Below are 15911 nucleotides of genomic sequence, written 5' to 3' on the forward strand. Positions count from 1 at the left end.
TTTTCGGTACCGTGCTCACCCTATCTACTATATAAGATATCAACTTATCACATTAGTTTGAATCTACCATGATTTTCAAATTCTTTCTAATTACGATTCTAGATGGTCAATTAATCCGATATAGGTGATAGAGGAAAAATCTACCTAGCATTTAGTCTTATACAAATTTTTAATTATAACAATTGGTTTTATTACAATAACATCAAACATAAACAAACCCAATAACTATCTAAAATCCACCATTTTCAGTTATTCTTCAACCAAGATTTCAGTCGGGTGGAGACAACCCCGCAATTCATCATGCCCAAGTTGTGCTCTCTCATTGTCCCCAAATCCAAATATCCGACCTCGATTCGTAACCACAACCGAGTGATACAAACCCGTACTCACCTGACATATATGATGATCTTTTAAACTATAAAGCATACTAGGCTTCAACACTTTATCAGATACATCCCTATCTGGAAACCCTAAACTTCCAAATGCCATCCATCCAAATCCATATAAACATCCACTATCCATCAACACAAACGTTTTCCTCTTGCTTGCACACACCTATAACCACAAAAAAAATCCAATTCGACACTGAATTTTACATATAAGCTCCAACAAAATGAGACCTGTAGTAATTGTAATAGTGTTCATGGCTGCATTTGTAATTTTTGTCTTATTGAGATAAGTTCTAGGTCAAAATCGAACCTGTACAGCGAGGTGATTCTTGAGGCTGGTTAGGAGGGCGGGAGTGGTCTTATCGATCTCATCACCATGTCCAAGTGCACCACAGTAGCCTTTTCCCCATGTGTAAACCTAAAAAAAACCCATTTATGTAATCAACTTCAAGGCTAGAAAGACGGCGATTTAACACAAGAAGGGTGGAATGGAATTACGAATCCGTTGGAATCAAGTGCGACCACATGTTCATCACCAGCGGAAACACGAACAACATGGATTCCATTCCGCCTGAAAGACTGAATCACACGAGGGCGGAGTTCATTATGCTGTTCACCATGGCCAAGACAGAAATTCGAACCAGACCCAAACGAATAAACACCTCCATCGTTAGTAACCACAAGGGTGTAGCTTGGACCCGCGGCTATCTGAACAACCGAACCGATGGGTCCAACCGGTTCGACCAGTTTCGGTGTGGGTCTGTCCAGGGTGTCACCATGGCCGAGTTGACCATGTCCACTGGTCCCACATGTGTAGATTTGACCTTCTGTTGTAAGAAACACAGTGAAACTAACCCCAGCAGCAACCTGCTTACATGGAACATTCTTTAGTGCTTCAACTAGCCTTGGCTTGAATATTGGTCGATTTGTATCACTATGCCCACAACAAAACGATGAATTATCACCACATGTGAAAACCTACAAACATTTTATAGTTTGTATAACGATTAAGAGTCTTGAAAAAAATGAAGATAGAGAAGTATAGAAAGTATTTAGAAACCTCTCCCGATTTTGCGACGAATGCAGCATGATTATGTGAGGCTGAAACGTGGGTGACATTGACAGGATATGGGAATTTGATCGGAGTGAAAGCTACACAATTTGTTGTTTCGGGTCCATGACCAAGAACACCACATAAACTCGAACCACAAGAGTAGATTTTTGAATCTTTGATCAGTAATGTGTGATACCTTCCGCTTCTGATTTGCATCTGTAAGAAAGATAGATTAAGTATCAAGTAATCATGAAAATAGTAAGAAGAACATATAACAAAGAGGGATATATACAATCATACATTCCCTGAAGAGGTTTCAACGATGTCGGAAGACTGGTGGACTGATTGCAAGAATCTCAAAACCTTCTTCCAGTTACCACTGCATCGAGCTAACAGTTCTTCTTGAGCTCTATAACTCAAGGAAACGTATATCGGATGTGACCCAGAAAGCTGAAAAGCTGCAAAGTCAACCAAAGATCTTAACTTGTGAGGGACCAATCCATGGGTACCTCGAAAAGTTGTATTAGTAAGCTCCAAACAGACGAGATCCGACCCGCCCAGTCGGGCTCCGGATGTCAAGATTTCGAGAATCAAATGCGATGGTAAGTCATCGAACGTGGCTGACCTTAATCGATCTCCCATTTCTCAAATCGAGAAAAAAAGATCAGATTTTTAGGCGGAATTTGATGAAATTCAAACGGGAAAAAGAGCAGGAATATGTGGGGTGAAGGAAATTTGAAGGGATTGAGCTGGATGAAGAGTTGATTGGTGTTTGATGATAAGATGAGTCGAAACTAAACATCAGATGCAACAAAACGGCCACCAAAATCGAATTTCGAAGAAAAGAAACGGTGTAGAAATGTGGTGAATTAGCAATTGGGGAAAGCGAAGAACATGTTTCGAAAAGGGGTTTCAATTATTTAAGCTCGAAGGTACGAAGATTCGAGTTTTAGGACATGGGTAATCGATCACATAAAACCTGTAAACTGAATTTAATGAAACAAAAGAAGAAGAAGAAGAAAGAAGAAGGAAATTGGGGAAATGGAAAGCGAAGATTGAGTGTGGGAGCTTTATTAATGGCGACAAATGCTCACTGTCATCGTCTTTCTCTCTCTAGACTTGTTAGTGACAAAAGTAGAGATTGGATTTGGGGATTTTGGGGCAGAGGAGAAGGAATCGTTGGCCTGTTTTTCGTGGGTTTGGTAGTGGTTAACCACTCTGTCGTGTCCACGTGGAGGGTTCGTATTGGTTTGATTCTAACATAAATATGGAAATCGGTGTCAGATTGGCACTACCAAACTCAACGGTTTAAGCTACTTTTTTTCCTTCTTCATCAAGTTTGATCTTTTTTCAATTTTTCAATACGCGTTAAATAGACGACTTTATAAGCAAAATTAGTTGGTAAGCCGGACGATATAGTTTTAATTTGTATAGAAATGTAAGCTTTTAAAAGTTATATGAAATAAATTTTAAATTAATAATTTTTGTTTCCAATATGGAAGTTGTAAGATATTATTTCCATATGAACTTTAAAACTAGTGGAACCGAATCTACATATCTTGGTATCTTACTTGTTTCATAATATGAGTTTTTTTTTAGGTTTATTGAGTTAAATAGGAAACTGAAAAATCGATTATGAGAGCTTTTTCATTTCAAAGACAAACAATTATAAATACTTGCTATATACTCTCGAGCCATAATTGTTATTCATGAGAAAATGTTATAATATTTATTTAAGTGAATTGTGATTCTATGGTACTGAATATGGATATTCTAATCAGCGGTCTGTAACTGTTTAAAATTGGTGCATACGTTTTCAACGTATAGTAAATCTACTAACGGGTTCTAATTTTAGCATACATACGTTTTTTCTCTATTGATTCAACCACTTCAATGGGACGAATCAACATCTGCTGACATCGCTTGAGTTGTCTACTAGGCACTATATCTTCATTTTCCTTATTTTCATCATGATCATGAAAGCCTATGAGAATGTTCATCCTTATTTGTCCAATTCACATACGGTTGCAACAAACCATCAACTCTTGTTGTCAACCATATATATATTTTTACCGACAATTCAACCTCTTACCATTAAATTATTTAATGTTATTTTTTTCTATAACTTCTCATAATGTCTTCCGGTACTTTTAAAGAATGGGAATATATTGCCATTTGGTATTTTGAAAAAAAAAAATATATATATATATATATATATATATATATATATATTGTCATTTGGTACTTTTAAGAAAAAAATGTTATTTGTTAATTCAATAAATTCATGTCGTTATACAAATCGTATTAATGTTGTTAGACCACCATTGATGGGAGATCCCCGATGAAGCAATCGTCCATGCGATTCACCTATTATGTGTCTAAGTGGGTGATACCCGAGGGAGTGATGATCGTTAGACCATCATTGATGGACATAAATTGGTAGAACATGAGCAATAGAACTAGGGGGCCAAAACAAGAAGTTTGGAACCATATACAAAACCAACAAGGCAACAAACCATTCAAAAATTCAATAACAAGAACACTATACATAGGGGTGTGAACAAGTTGCAAGCTACCAATGAGCTATTCAGATCGATTCATTTAATGTTTGACTGGAGATCAAGCTTAATTTGGGGCTACTTTATTAAACAAGCTCTAACCCAATCTTCAATCAATCTGTTCAATAAAACTCACAAACATAAACGATCATCTTTATAAATATAACATGATATAAAATATTTTATTGAATTTGGATCTAACTGATATGTCTATTGAATTTGAAAAATGTATATCAATCATGCCCAACTTTAAGAGAGAAACATATTTTTGGTTATCAATGGTTTTCTTGATCAACTAGCTTCATCTCGTTAAGACATACAATTGTAAAATATTTAAAAGGTTTCATTTTTACTATTTCGTTGATCAGAAAAAATATTTCTAAAATTAAAACTAAACATTTTGTTGCAATTGTTTTTTTTCTTGTGGAATAAATGAATCTGCTGCCCTTCTACTATCCATAGTTATCAGTTATCAATACTATCTTAGCCTATTTATATTTGAAATGTGGATTAAATGCAAATTAGAAAATGAGATATTAGGGAAGGGGTGTAGATACAGATCCCCTGGTTTGGAGAGATAAAAAGAGAGAATGAAGGTGTGGTCTAAAAAGAGAAGTGGAAAGTGGTAGACCCACATCGCTGTAAAAGAAATGAATGCTGTAATAAATTGATACTACACTAATAATTATTAGAAACCATATTTTATATTAATATAATGCTTATAAGCCGAAAGCGTATGGAAGCCATGCCCCCCCAAGGCCCTTATAGCCTTCCGCCTATGGAAGCATAGGATTTAAAAGAGAAAAAATGTAGCTTATCCATAAAAAAGTGCATACTCGCATATGGTGTCGTCTTCATTCCAAGTAAGGCTTTGGGTAGCAAAATATGGGATATTTTCCTACAATTGATTTAAATAAATAAAATGATGTTTCCGGTCTGAATTTGTATTTTGGATTCAATATAAACTAAATGATATTTACCATAAGTACACCAAAGAGGCAAACATGTTAATCTAATTCAACCAAAGTACAATAATTGTATAAAAATTTAAAATTGACAAGAACGATATAAATATGGGGTCAGTAATTTTTTTTTTCTTTTTTTGCTCCTTTAGTCGTGGAGTTTCGGTTAATTTAAAAGGTGTCAAATGTGGTCCACTGGTATGTGTTCAACTTGTACCAAAATTCCACCTCTTAAAACCAATAACAGTCAACGCATACAAATTAGAAGCTATCAATCAGTCTGCTACACATTCTCACACAAAGAAAGTATTACTAAACTCTGCTGTCAAATTGTCCCGTGGTTGCTATAACCCAAAACAAATGTAGGGAAAAAATAAATAAACACAAAACAAAACTCCAGTTTTCCATACAAATCAAAACCAGGTCTATATATATATATATATATATATATATATATATATATATATATATATATATATATATATATATATATATATATATATATATATATGAAGAGGAAGAAAAGAGTGTACTCCCCACAAGGCTAGTAGCGGACAATATCTTGTAGGCACTCATAGAAATGTGAGATTTGAATTGTTTCCTTTCCAGCATAAATAGCTTCCGCACTTCCACCGGATTCTCCCTGTGCCGCCATCTCCACCACCATATACAGCCTCTTGATCGGCATCTACAACACCAACAAAAACAAAAATATTTAAATGTTTTTGTAATCAAATTAAAATATTTAAAAAAGAATCTTACATCATTAAGAGCCTCAGCGGCAGAATCCACATCATCCTCCGAGAACACTTTAAGTTGTTGCAATACCTGAAAAAAAAACAACAACAAACATATAATTATATAAGAAGAATAAGGACAAATTAGTAAATTATTACCTTTTTAGCATCTTCGGTTTTCAATGTAGGAACATGGTAGGTGACTGAGAAAGCATCACAAAGGCCAACCGACTCCAAGAAGGTCACCTCGCTTGTTGTTCCAATAACCAGCATATTTTTACCCTGAATGTAAAAAAGTGACAAGACCATACCAATTTTTTAATTTTCCAAAATTACCCCTATGGATATGATCCAGTAACAAGATAAGAAGGAGAACCTTGGGAGGAAGGCGTTTGAGGAGGACCATCAATGTCTGAGAAATCAAGTTTGAAAAACGAGGTCCAAGAGCAACATATTCCAATAGTCTGTATTAATTAAATAATAAATAGATTAATAAGCAATAACTATAGAGATTGGAATCGTGACAATATGATTAAATATTTAAATTACCTTTCGATATCATCAAGGATAATAATGCTCAGTGTTGACTTGTAAGCATCCTCAAATACCTATTAATAAAAAGTGTTCTCATGAGAAACAACTCAAGTAATATAACATAGAATAACTGAGACAAAAGTAAATAAATAAATAAAACCTTGACAATCTGTGCACATTTACTGGCTTCACTGATGCCAATCATTGATTCAGCCGAAATCTACCATTTTAGAGAGTGATAATATGAATTTTATTAAGTGAATAAATTGGATTTTATAAAATAAAAAAATAAAAACACTTACGATTTTCACATAGGGGAAATCACTACCAATACCAACAGTAGCTGCCATTGCAGTCTTACCACTGCCACTAGGACCTTCTAGAAGAACTGTGACAAGTGGACTACCTCTGCTAACTTTAACTTGTTCTGCTAATAGCATTGTTCTTTTGAAGATGTGATCATGTTTCTGACCACAGTCAACTATTCCATTCAGTCTGCATCATTTTTATTTATTAGAAAATATATATTAAAAAAAAAGGAAGAAGTTTAGATAATTGTTATACCTGCAACGTTCAAGGCCATCCATGGAAGCACCAAATGCAGGAATAACTTCATGAAGAGCATTCAAGAAATCATCCATGGTGACTTTTATGCTTTCCTCATCTACTTTTTTGGTAAGATCATCAAGGCTGAGCTGGCGATTCAGAGCATAAGAAACTGCACTTTTCACCACACCTTCAAGTTCTGCTCCACTGTAGTTCTTTGTTCTTGCAGCTATAAACCATGAAAATACAAATCATTACATATAATTTTATAAATATTTATCATTTCTGTAAATAACATACATACCAAGTTCTTGTAAGTTGACATCTGGAGCTAGAAAAGAATTCTCTTTCATCTTGTTTGTATGAATTTGAAGAATTTGGAGACGACCATTTTCATCTGGAAGGCTGATTTCCACTTGAACTTCTAAACGACCAGGCCTAACCAATTAGGAAATGACACGTCAGCAAACATGGTAAAACACTAAAAGTTAGTTAACAAGATTTTTTAATGGACTCACCTCAAAAGAGCTTCATCAAGCAGATCCTTTCTGTTTGTCATACCAATGAGCAACACATTGTTCAGTGCTTCCACACCATCTATCTAAAAAATGGATTTTTGAAATTCAGTGTTAATTTAATTCCTTTTGTTGATTGTAGAGTTTGACTTTAAATGGTTGGTCAAACCTTTGTAAGGAGCTGATTCACAATGCTATCATGCACCCCTGTCCCATCCCTAGTAGAACCTCTAGACTGAAAATTTAGAAAAATAGATTATGATGAATATTTGAAAATGAAAATTAAAAAATAAAATGCAATGTCAGATTATTATAATATGGGATTGACATACCTTGCAAATTGCATCAATTTCATCGAAAATGATGACATGTAAGTCACTTTGATCCCCTGGAAAAATATGAACAAAAAGGTATTAAAAAAAAAAAAAAAAAAAAAAAAGAAACAAACTTGTATAAAAGTCAAGATTTTTTAATCCTACCTCGTGATCTTTGATCTTGTTCAGCATCAGCAAATAAGTCCCTTACATTTTTCTCAGTCTCACCAACAAATTTACTCAACACTTCAGGCCCATTTACAATCTAATTTGTGAAATCAACCAAAAATTAATAATCTTTTTATTTCCAATATGTTTTCAATGTAAAATAAAGTACCTTTGGGTCTCTTCCATTTAACATCTTTCCAATTTGACGAGCCATTAGAGTCTTCCCAGTGCCAGGTGGACCATATAACAGCATTCCCTTAACATGCTTTACACCCAATCTGACACATAAAAATTCATAAGAATATTTCAAAGAAAATGTTTATATATATGAGATATTGATAGAATAATAGGGCATTACTTGCTTGCCACATGTGGAGGGAAAACCCTAGAGGCAAAAGCTCTTCTAAAGATATCTGCAAATTCATTGCTCAAACCACCTATGCCCAATGATTGAAGGTTAAACTCCTTGTGTCTGAAGATATTGCTGCTAGCAGCCTCACGTTGATTCATTATCTGAAAATAAAGAAAAAAGTTATTGAACAACAAACAAACACATGGGTATTTTACTATTTTATTGAAGAGTCATTCAGAAAAAATAATACCTTTATTCCACTAGAGTTTGAGGCTTCAAAGACAATGTATGAATCAGATGAAAGCATGCCTCTTTCAATGTCTGTTTTGTCTTGACCTTCCACAGCAACTTGGGTGACTGTGAAGATATAACCATTGCCGATAAACTCAAAAGTCACCCTTTGTCCAGCTGTCATAACCTGGTTTATAAATCTTTCACGTATCTTTTGAGCTAAAACAATAGCATCAACCTGCAAAATACAAAAAGGATCAAAATTTAGTAATGGGAACATGTAATCTCAAAGCAAGAAGTTAAAAGTAGGAGATGTACCTGTTCTTCTTTGTTCCCTTTCTTTACAAATTCCAACTCGAGGGTAAGTAAGGCAATGTTGAAATCTTCAGGTGGGACAAACCTGAAATAGTTGGCAAAAGGGATTTGTAAAGTGCTAAAACATATTTAGTTCCTACAGTAGACTAAGTATAAAACATATACCTGCTAACAGATACTGGATCTCCAGTAGAAACTCTTGCATGGCGTCGTTGGATGGCATTAAGACCAATTTGCCCACTTTGTATGGTATCGTAGGCAGTTTGTTTTGGTTAAGAGAAACAGTAAATTGTTTTCTTATGGATAACATGATAACAGTAGTTATTTAATGCTCAAACAGATCACTAAAACATATAAACAGGGAATCAGGGATTCTCAACTATAAAGCACAAACACCAGTAAGATTTTACAGAGCTAAATATGACCAAGGTTCTAGGAAGCTAGTTCAATTTGATTGACAAAATTCCCTAAGAACAAGGAACCAAAAGTCCCAAAGTATCTATATGGAAACAAGAGCTAGAGAATTACCAATTTCTTACCAGTTCCAGTTGTTCAAGTGATCTATAAAAGATCCAATGAACATGAACTTAATGTGAACAAATCCAATCTAACAGCTATCAGCAGATGTTACAGCTAAAACATTTAGCACAAACAAGATCTTCCTCATAACAGAATTACAAGGTGACAGCAGTAGCAACAATTCACAATTTCACATACGGTATTATACAATTAAACAAATAATTAATACCTAGTAATCACTTTATGTAACTGAAGTTGTAGGATATGATCAGTAAAATCTACATTCTTAATTGTTTAACTAACTGTCTAGCTCAAACAATCACAAAAAACAGTCAATCCACAGATAAAAGGCCACAGCCTACGCTATTTAGAACAGAGACTACTAGAGGAGTAGCGGAATAGTATACTACGTGGGGTCAAACATTAAGGTTGCACAGTTAAAGAAATGAAACTTTTCGTCGTTCTCTTTCACCTGTAAAATCGAAAATGGAGAGAGAGAGATCCAAAGACAGAGGAGTAGCGGAACAGTAAACTTTGTCATGTTTAGAAGTATTACCATTCATAGGTTGTATCCAATCAGTTATGTCTAATGAGAAATGCCTATAACGAACAGACAATCATCCAATTTCAGAAAATTTCAAGCATCACGAAATTCAATAATCACCATTTCACATATAATATTTGCTTATACGATTAATATGAGAAGGATATGCTATAGACAGAACGAACACGTCACCAACAAGTGCGAGAGCGAGATTGGATCCAGGAACAGCAAATTGACGAAAATCGGAAGGGGAAACATATGCGCAATTCGTATACGCGAGATCTTTGGCCGGCGTGTTTGTGACGGTCATCGTCATCGATGATCTCGACCTCCCCGCCATTGTCGAAACACAGAGAGATCAAATCGAATTATGCGAAAACGATTAGCCCTAATTCGTCAGGATATCTCAGTGCAGCTTTGTCGCTTTTTTGAGAAATGGAAATGGGAGAAAAAGGAGATAGAAAATGGAGGAAGGAAGACGTAGGTCGGTTTCTTAGGATCGAAGATTGACGAGGCTATGGAAAAGAAACACCGCCGGGCTTGAACCAAGGTCGACGAGGCTACTATTCATTCTTTCAAAAATTAATTTATTCTTGCGACTCTTTTTATTAAAAAAAAATAGTCTATATTATTAAATTTATTATCACTATTCCATATAATCTCTTTAAGTATTCATAAATAAATATTCTAAATAAAAGATATCAACTACGTTAATAATTTAATTTACGTTCAGTGTCATTTGTTATTAGTAAGTATGCTTTATAAATTGGCTTAGTTAATTTGCAGAGTAAATGCAAAAATGGTCTTTGTATTATTTTTTTTCGTTCATGTGAGATAATGGATTTTTTGCGGTAGTGTTTTAACATTTTGGTTCCCATTGTATATAAGGTCAAACGATATATTCATCAAGCCGGTGATGTGACAATGAGACGGAGGAGGGTGCAATTGTGCAAACCATCATGGGGTGGTGTAGTGCTTAGCTCGAGCCATGGTTGTGGCATGATGTGGTATGCACCATCGTCGTACCACAAGTTGTTCTTTTCCTCACTCTGCTTTCTCTCTTCAACGCTCGTGAATTTTATATGGGGAGTACTTCATCGTTAATATGGTGGTGGTTTTCGTTGAGGTATAAGAAACCCACACCTCATTGGTGTGGGAACTATACCCCCAAGACCTAAGAGCATCCGCAATCCATTGAAAACATCACTACCACATCAGCATTTCATATTTTATTCAACTTTACCCTTTTGTAACATTCGGATTACTGATGATGAAAATGTGAAGTATAATGTGATTTTTTTGTGGGGGGGGGGGGGTCAGGACGTGAGGGAAGCACCGTCACGTCGTGACATGGTCGCGCCTTTCGGGAAGGATCTTTTATGTGTGACGGCGTGGCACCTAATCAAATGCAAAACCTTAATTTAGGACTTGGACCATATTTAAATGAAGTGAGGGGCTACGGTTTCCTTCACCATCAACCTTCATCACCTCCAAACGCCCCTTTGGCCAAACCCTAGCCCTCTTGAGGCTTTTGAACTCACTTTTGAAATTTGGTGGTGGTTTTGAAGGAATGACAAGAAGAATCGGTGCATAGTTTATCCAAGAAACCCCTCGTCATCTTTGTGTATAGCTTTTGGACTTCTTATAAGTCCTCAAACTCTCATCTTTTTGTTGTATGCCTCTTAGATCTAGGTTTTATGCCTTATCTTGCCCCCATTTGTGGAGATGGGATGAGTATAAGAGATAAATTTTGCAACTTTATTATCTCTCTGAATCCTAAGAGCATTATATCTCATATATCTAGGATGTGGTTTTGATTTGGGGACCTTGCATGGATTTGTGGTCATATTGCATCTTTTAACCTATATTTGGGAAAGGACATGCATGGGGCATGCATGCCCATAAATTTTGTAACATCTGAATTTTTGAGGTGTGAATTGTATGATAAAATAATACTCCCTCCGTCCCAAAATTATTGTCCACGTTTGGCTTTTGAAGTCTTTACATGTCAACTTTGACCATAAATAACTTTATTTGTGTTATATAATTTTTGATGAAACTTATAACAATGAAAAAACATTTAAAAAAACAATATATTCATATATCTTGCATAAAGAATTATATAACAAAAAGTAAATTATTTAAGGTCAAAGTTGAACAAAAGAGACTTAAAAAGTCAAATGTGGACAATAATTTTGGGACGGAGGGAGTATATATTTTGAAAAATCTAGCTGGCCACGACGTGGCAATTTGGTTTGAAACCGCACATCTTTAATGAGTACAACGGCGTGGCGGTAGTATGGTCACGGCATGACATCTATTCTGACCCAATCCGATGATCTTTTAGGGCTTCCTTCGTATTTAAACCTCATTATCTTAAATCTAGGGTTCCTTATCAGCCTCTAACACTCTCATCCAAACTCCACAAAGCAAACCATAGCCTACTTTGGTAACTCTTGAACTTTTGTGGTGTTTGGTGGTGTTTTGAAGAATAAGAAGGTGCCCTTGAGGTTTGTTTCAGCAAGCAACTCTCCTCATCCTCCTTGTGCATGTTTTCTTGACTTTTGTAAGTCCTCAATATCCGATTTTTATGTTACTTGCTTCTAGATCTAGCGCTTTTGTCCCTAATCTTCATGGTTTGGAAGTTTGGAAGGTTAGACTTCATAAAGTTGGCAAATTTATGGATCCTTGTGGTCATCTTAGTGTGATATTTTCCATATATGGGGATCCTTGGAGTTTTGGGTCCCATGTACAAGCATTAAGTTCATAATTATCATGTTTTTTTACCTAAAATGGAAGGGGCATGCATTGGACATGCATGTCCATAAAGCTATGATTTTTATGGTCCATTAGGTATAGGAAATCTTTCTGGAAACTTTGGAATAGTAACTTTAGTGATTAAGTGCTTAATGGGGGTTTATATGCCTTTAGTTGCCTTTAATGATTTAGGGTTTGGGATCTTGACTTATTGAGATGTATTGATGGATAAAGTTGGAAACTTTATCCATCAAGACCGTAAGAAAGACCATATATGAGCTTTGAAGCTCTTGGAATTGGTGGGAAACGACTTAACACTTTAAGCTGTCCAAATTAGTCCCCACGGTGTGGCCTTAGGTTGTCACGGCATGGCGACTGGGTAAGGACCCGTCTATTTTGTCGTTATGATGCCACGATGTGGACAATAGATGGTCATGGCGTGGCGACTTGTTGATCTGGACCTTTGGGTTTTTGACTTAACCGTTGACTGTGGGCGTTGACTTTTTGACTTGGAAGACTTTTGGTCAACTTATGGGTTGGACTTTAGGCTGGGAATTGAGTTTCCTTGTTGTATTATAGGTGACTCATGATATCAGCTTGTATCTCAGGAGGGAGCTATTAGATTATCTGCTAGATTACGAGGTGAGTTTTCCTCACTGTACTCGTGGGTCGAAGGCACCAATGTCGGCCCACTAGGTTGTGTTATGTATCTTGGTTTATAGGATGTTGTTATGTTGTAGTGATATGTTACATTGGTATGTCTGTATGATTACCTATACTTGTTGGTTATTGTTATCTATTGCATATGTCGACATAGTGCGGTTGGGTTGAGGTTGTACTGCTTTGTGTTGTAAGCCAACAAATCTGGGGCAATCTAGTTCGATAGCTGTGGGACGGGGCAATCCAGTCCAATAAAAATGGATTTTTGAAAAATGAAACTTTTGTCATAATTTTTGGATGTTACAAGTTGGTATCAGAGCCCTAGTTTAAGAGAATTGGATGAGCACTTGTGTGATTCCAGACTCAAACTAAGTGTCTGCAAAATATTTTTCATAATACAGCTCATGCTTTAACTTTAAAATAACTAATGGGTAGGATGTGATGTGTAAAATCAGTCGTAGCCCAAGTAAGTGATTCCAAAAATACCTATGCACATTGATATGTCATATGTGTTATAGTATGATATGCCTGGTAGAAGTTTGAATAAGGTGATGGGTTTTGAGCATAAAAAACTATCATATGTGTGCATGCAACCCTAAAATTGATCTACGTTTTCTCTAATTGAACATACCATGTGAACAACAATGTAGAAACCCTAAAACACTAGCGTTTAGTCAAATTTTCATAATTAGGTTTACAAAACATACCTTTGATTGTTATATAGTAATAACAGTCTAAATCCTTTAGTGTTGTTGAGACTTTGAGAACAAGTGTCACAATTGTCATGCCTCTAATGGCTCACAACCAACACTAGCAATTGAAGAAGATTATGGAGAAGGAGAAGAAGCAAATTTCTGGCTAGAGTTGTCTAAGAAGAAGTGGCCGAAAATATTAGGGTTATATCCCTATTTACAGTGCAGATAGGAAACCCTCGATAAGCCCACATCCAAGATAATCTTAAACCGGGTAATTATCCACTTTCCTGATTATCCATTAGAGACTATTTTAGAAACCCTAAAGCTCTAGGAAAACCGTCCATAGCCTATGGAGGGTTCTAGATTGCCTCTTGCTCAACTATTGAACAATTACAATTCAGTCCCTGCACTTTTAATTAATTATTTTAATCCCAAAATTAATTCTAATTAATTTCTGATTAAATACTAATTAAATATTTCAATTTCTAATTAATATATTATTCTCATAATATATTAATAAATTACTTATTTCAATTTATTAATCAAATTAATGAATCAACCTCTTTCTCCAAAATCATCCTTCCTAGTTGCTAGTTTTGAGGGCAACCCAAAAGGACTATGCTACTATCAATTTAATTATATACCAATTATAGTTATGTGCTTAGACATCTAATCTAACAGTCTCCCACTTAGATAAGTCGAATAACTATAGTTGCCAGTATATCCTTTTAAATTGATCAGCAAATTGTAGCTCTCAAAGCCATTGTCGAACTCTGACCTAGTCAGTTATGTGTCCTAAGATAAGTGATCATATAATCCTCCCTTCTGCAATATATCATGTGGACAAATAACATGGAACATAATCAATATCATTGTCCACTACTTTGTTTCCCGATTTCTGATTTGTAATGACAAAGAACTACTAATCGAACACATCATGTAACGCTCAAAATTTTCAACCAAAATTTTCAAAATTTTAAATACCCAAAAAACATAGTTTTTAACACCATCTCAAGTCAATTATATTTTTCAACTACCTAACACCACAAAACAAAGTCAGAATATCCAGAATCCACAAATATCCCCATTAGCATACGAGTGTGTACAATCATGTTGGCGCCTTCCTGCGATCCTGAGATGTACTTGAAACACATTTACACCAACATTGTAAGCACGAAGCTTAGTGAGTTCCTCAAAATACCACATGCACAAATAATTAGCCTCTCATGGCTATATCTCGATAAGGACCCTCCGGTCTCACATCTCAGTATGGACCCTCCGGTCATAACTCAATATATACACAGAATAATATAACAACATAAGTCACAAAGACAGAATGCATACACACATATCTCAGTATAAGCAAATAAAACCCTCCGATCAATAATACAAATAAGACCCTCCAGTCAATACATGCATCACCACACAGGTAAGTATAGTGAGAAGACTCGCCTCTCGTAGTAAGCAAGTAACCTCGCACCCGAACTGTTGGTCTAAACTCCTCCTAAATGTGACACATGTAACTCTAACTAATAATAATATTAATAACCTCGAATTGCTACACCAAACCTCTCAACTAAATCTCGGAAGGGTAAAAAGACCATTTCTCCCCTACTTGGTCCTAAAGTCCACCATTTGACCTAAAACTCAAAAGTCAACACCAGCGCGTACACTGGTCGTACAACTCTCTAAGCATGCGATGGGGATTCTCCACCCAACAATGCACGTAGCTGGGAGTACGCATGGCGTACTCTTCGGTCTCCCTTTTCTCACTTCTTTTGGTCTTAACTCGTTAAGACAAGTATTCCAACCATGGATCTGGGCTAAATAAGACCTATTTCTTCATAAAGTTATTGACTTTAAGCCTTTGCATGGCTAGTCAAGACCCAATCTCAAAAACTCTATTTTTTCTCAACACAAAAGGCCATACAACTCATGCATGAAGATATTAAGACGTCCAAGCACTCGTTTTTATGGACTAGAACACTCTAACACACCTAAAATAACAGAAGAATAGATATGGAGTTCACCAAACTCACAAAGTTCCAAACTTAGGGACCT

The 15911-nt window shown here is 35.7% G+C and overlaps 2 protein-coding genes across 3 annotated transcripts; both read right to left on the reverse strand.

Annotated features, from left to right (window-relative positions):
- Nucleotides 1-128: 128 nt before the first annotated feature.
- Nucleotides 129-2729, reverse strand: LOC145124454 (ultraviolet-B receptor UVR8-like). Of its 2 annotated transcripts, none has more exons than XM_079059782.1 (5): nucleotides 1744-2715; nucleotides 1450-1659; nucleotides 888-1367; nucleotides 700-807; nucleotides 129-555 (listed from the first exon to the last, which is right to left on the reverse strand). In XM_079059782.1, the coding sequence occupies exons 1-5, from the start codon at nucleotides 2083-2085 to the stop codon at nucleotides 250-252; spliced, it is 1446 nt and encodes a 481-aa protein (XP_078915908.1). In that variant the 5' UTR covers nucleotides 2086-2715; the 3' UTR covers nucleotides 129-249. The 2 variants fall into 2 exon arrangements, with proteins under 2 accessions (XP_078915908.1, XP_078915909.1); XM_079059783.1 differs by having other exon boundaries at nucleotides 380-620; nucleotides 1744-2729.
- Nucleotides 2730-5174: 2445 nt separating this feature from the next.
- On the reverse strand, nucleotides 5175-10315 carry NSF (AAA-type ATPase family protein). Its single transcript, XM_079060049.1, has 19 exons — nucleotides 9906-10315; nucleotides 8841-8936; nucleotides 8679-8760; nucleotides 8380-8598; nucleotides 8136-8290; nucleotides 7947-8055; nucleotides 7775-7874; nucleotides 7628-7683; nucleotides 7465-7530; nucleotides 7299-7381; nucleotides 7085-7218; nucleotides 6799-7009; nucleotides 6537-6729; nucleotides 6395-6454; nucleotides 6250-6308; nucleotides 6077-6164; nucleotides 5860-5982; nucleotides 5726-5791; nucleotides 5175-5651 (listed from the first exon to the last, which is right to left on the reverse strand). The coding sequence occupies exons 1-19, from the start codon at nucleotides 10076-10078 to the stop codon at nucleotides 5508-5510; spliced, it is 2217 nt and encodes a 738-aa protein (XP_078916175.1). The 5' UTR covers nucleotides 10079-10315; the 3' UTR covers nucleotides 5175-5507.
- Nucleotides 10316-15911: the final 5596 nt, after the last annotated feature.

Source organism: Lactuca virosa, chromosome 7 (genome assembly GCF_052849685.1).
Source record: "Lactuca virosa cultivar CGN04683 chromosome 7, Lactuca_virosa_CGN04683_v6, whole genome shotgun sequence".
Taxonomy (NCBI): Eukaryota; Viridiplantae; Streptophyta; class Magnoliopsida; order Asterales; family Asteraceae; genus Lactuca; species Lactuca virosa.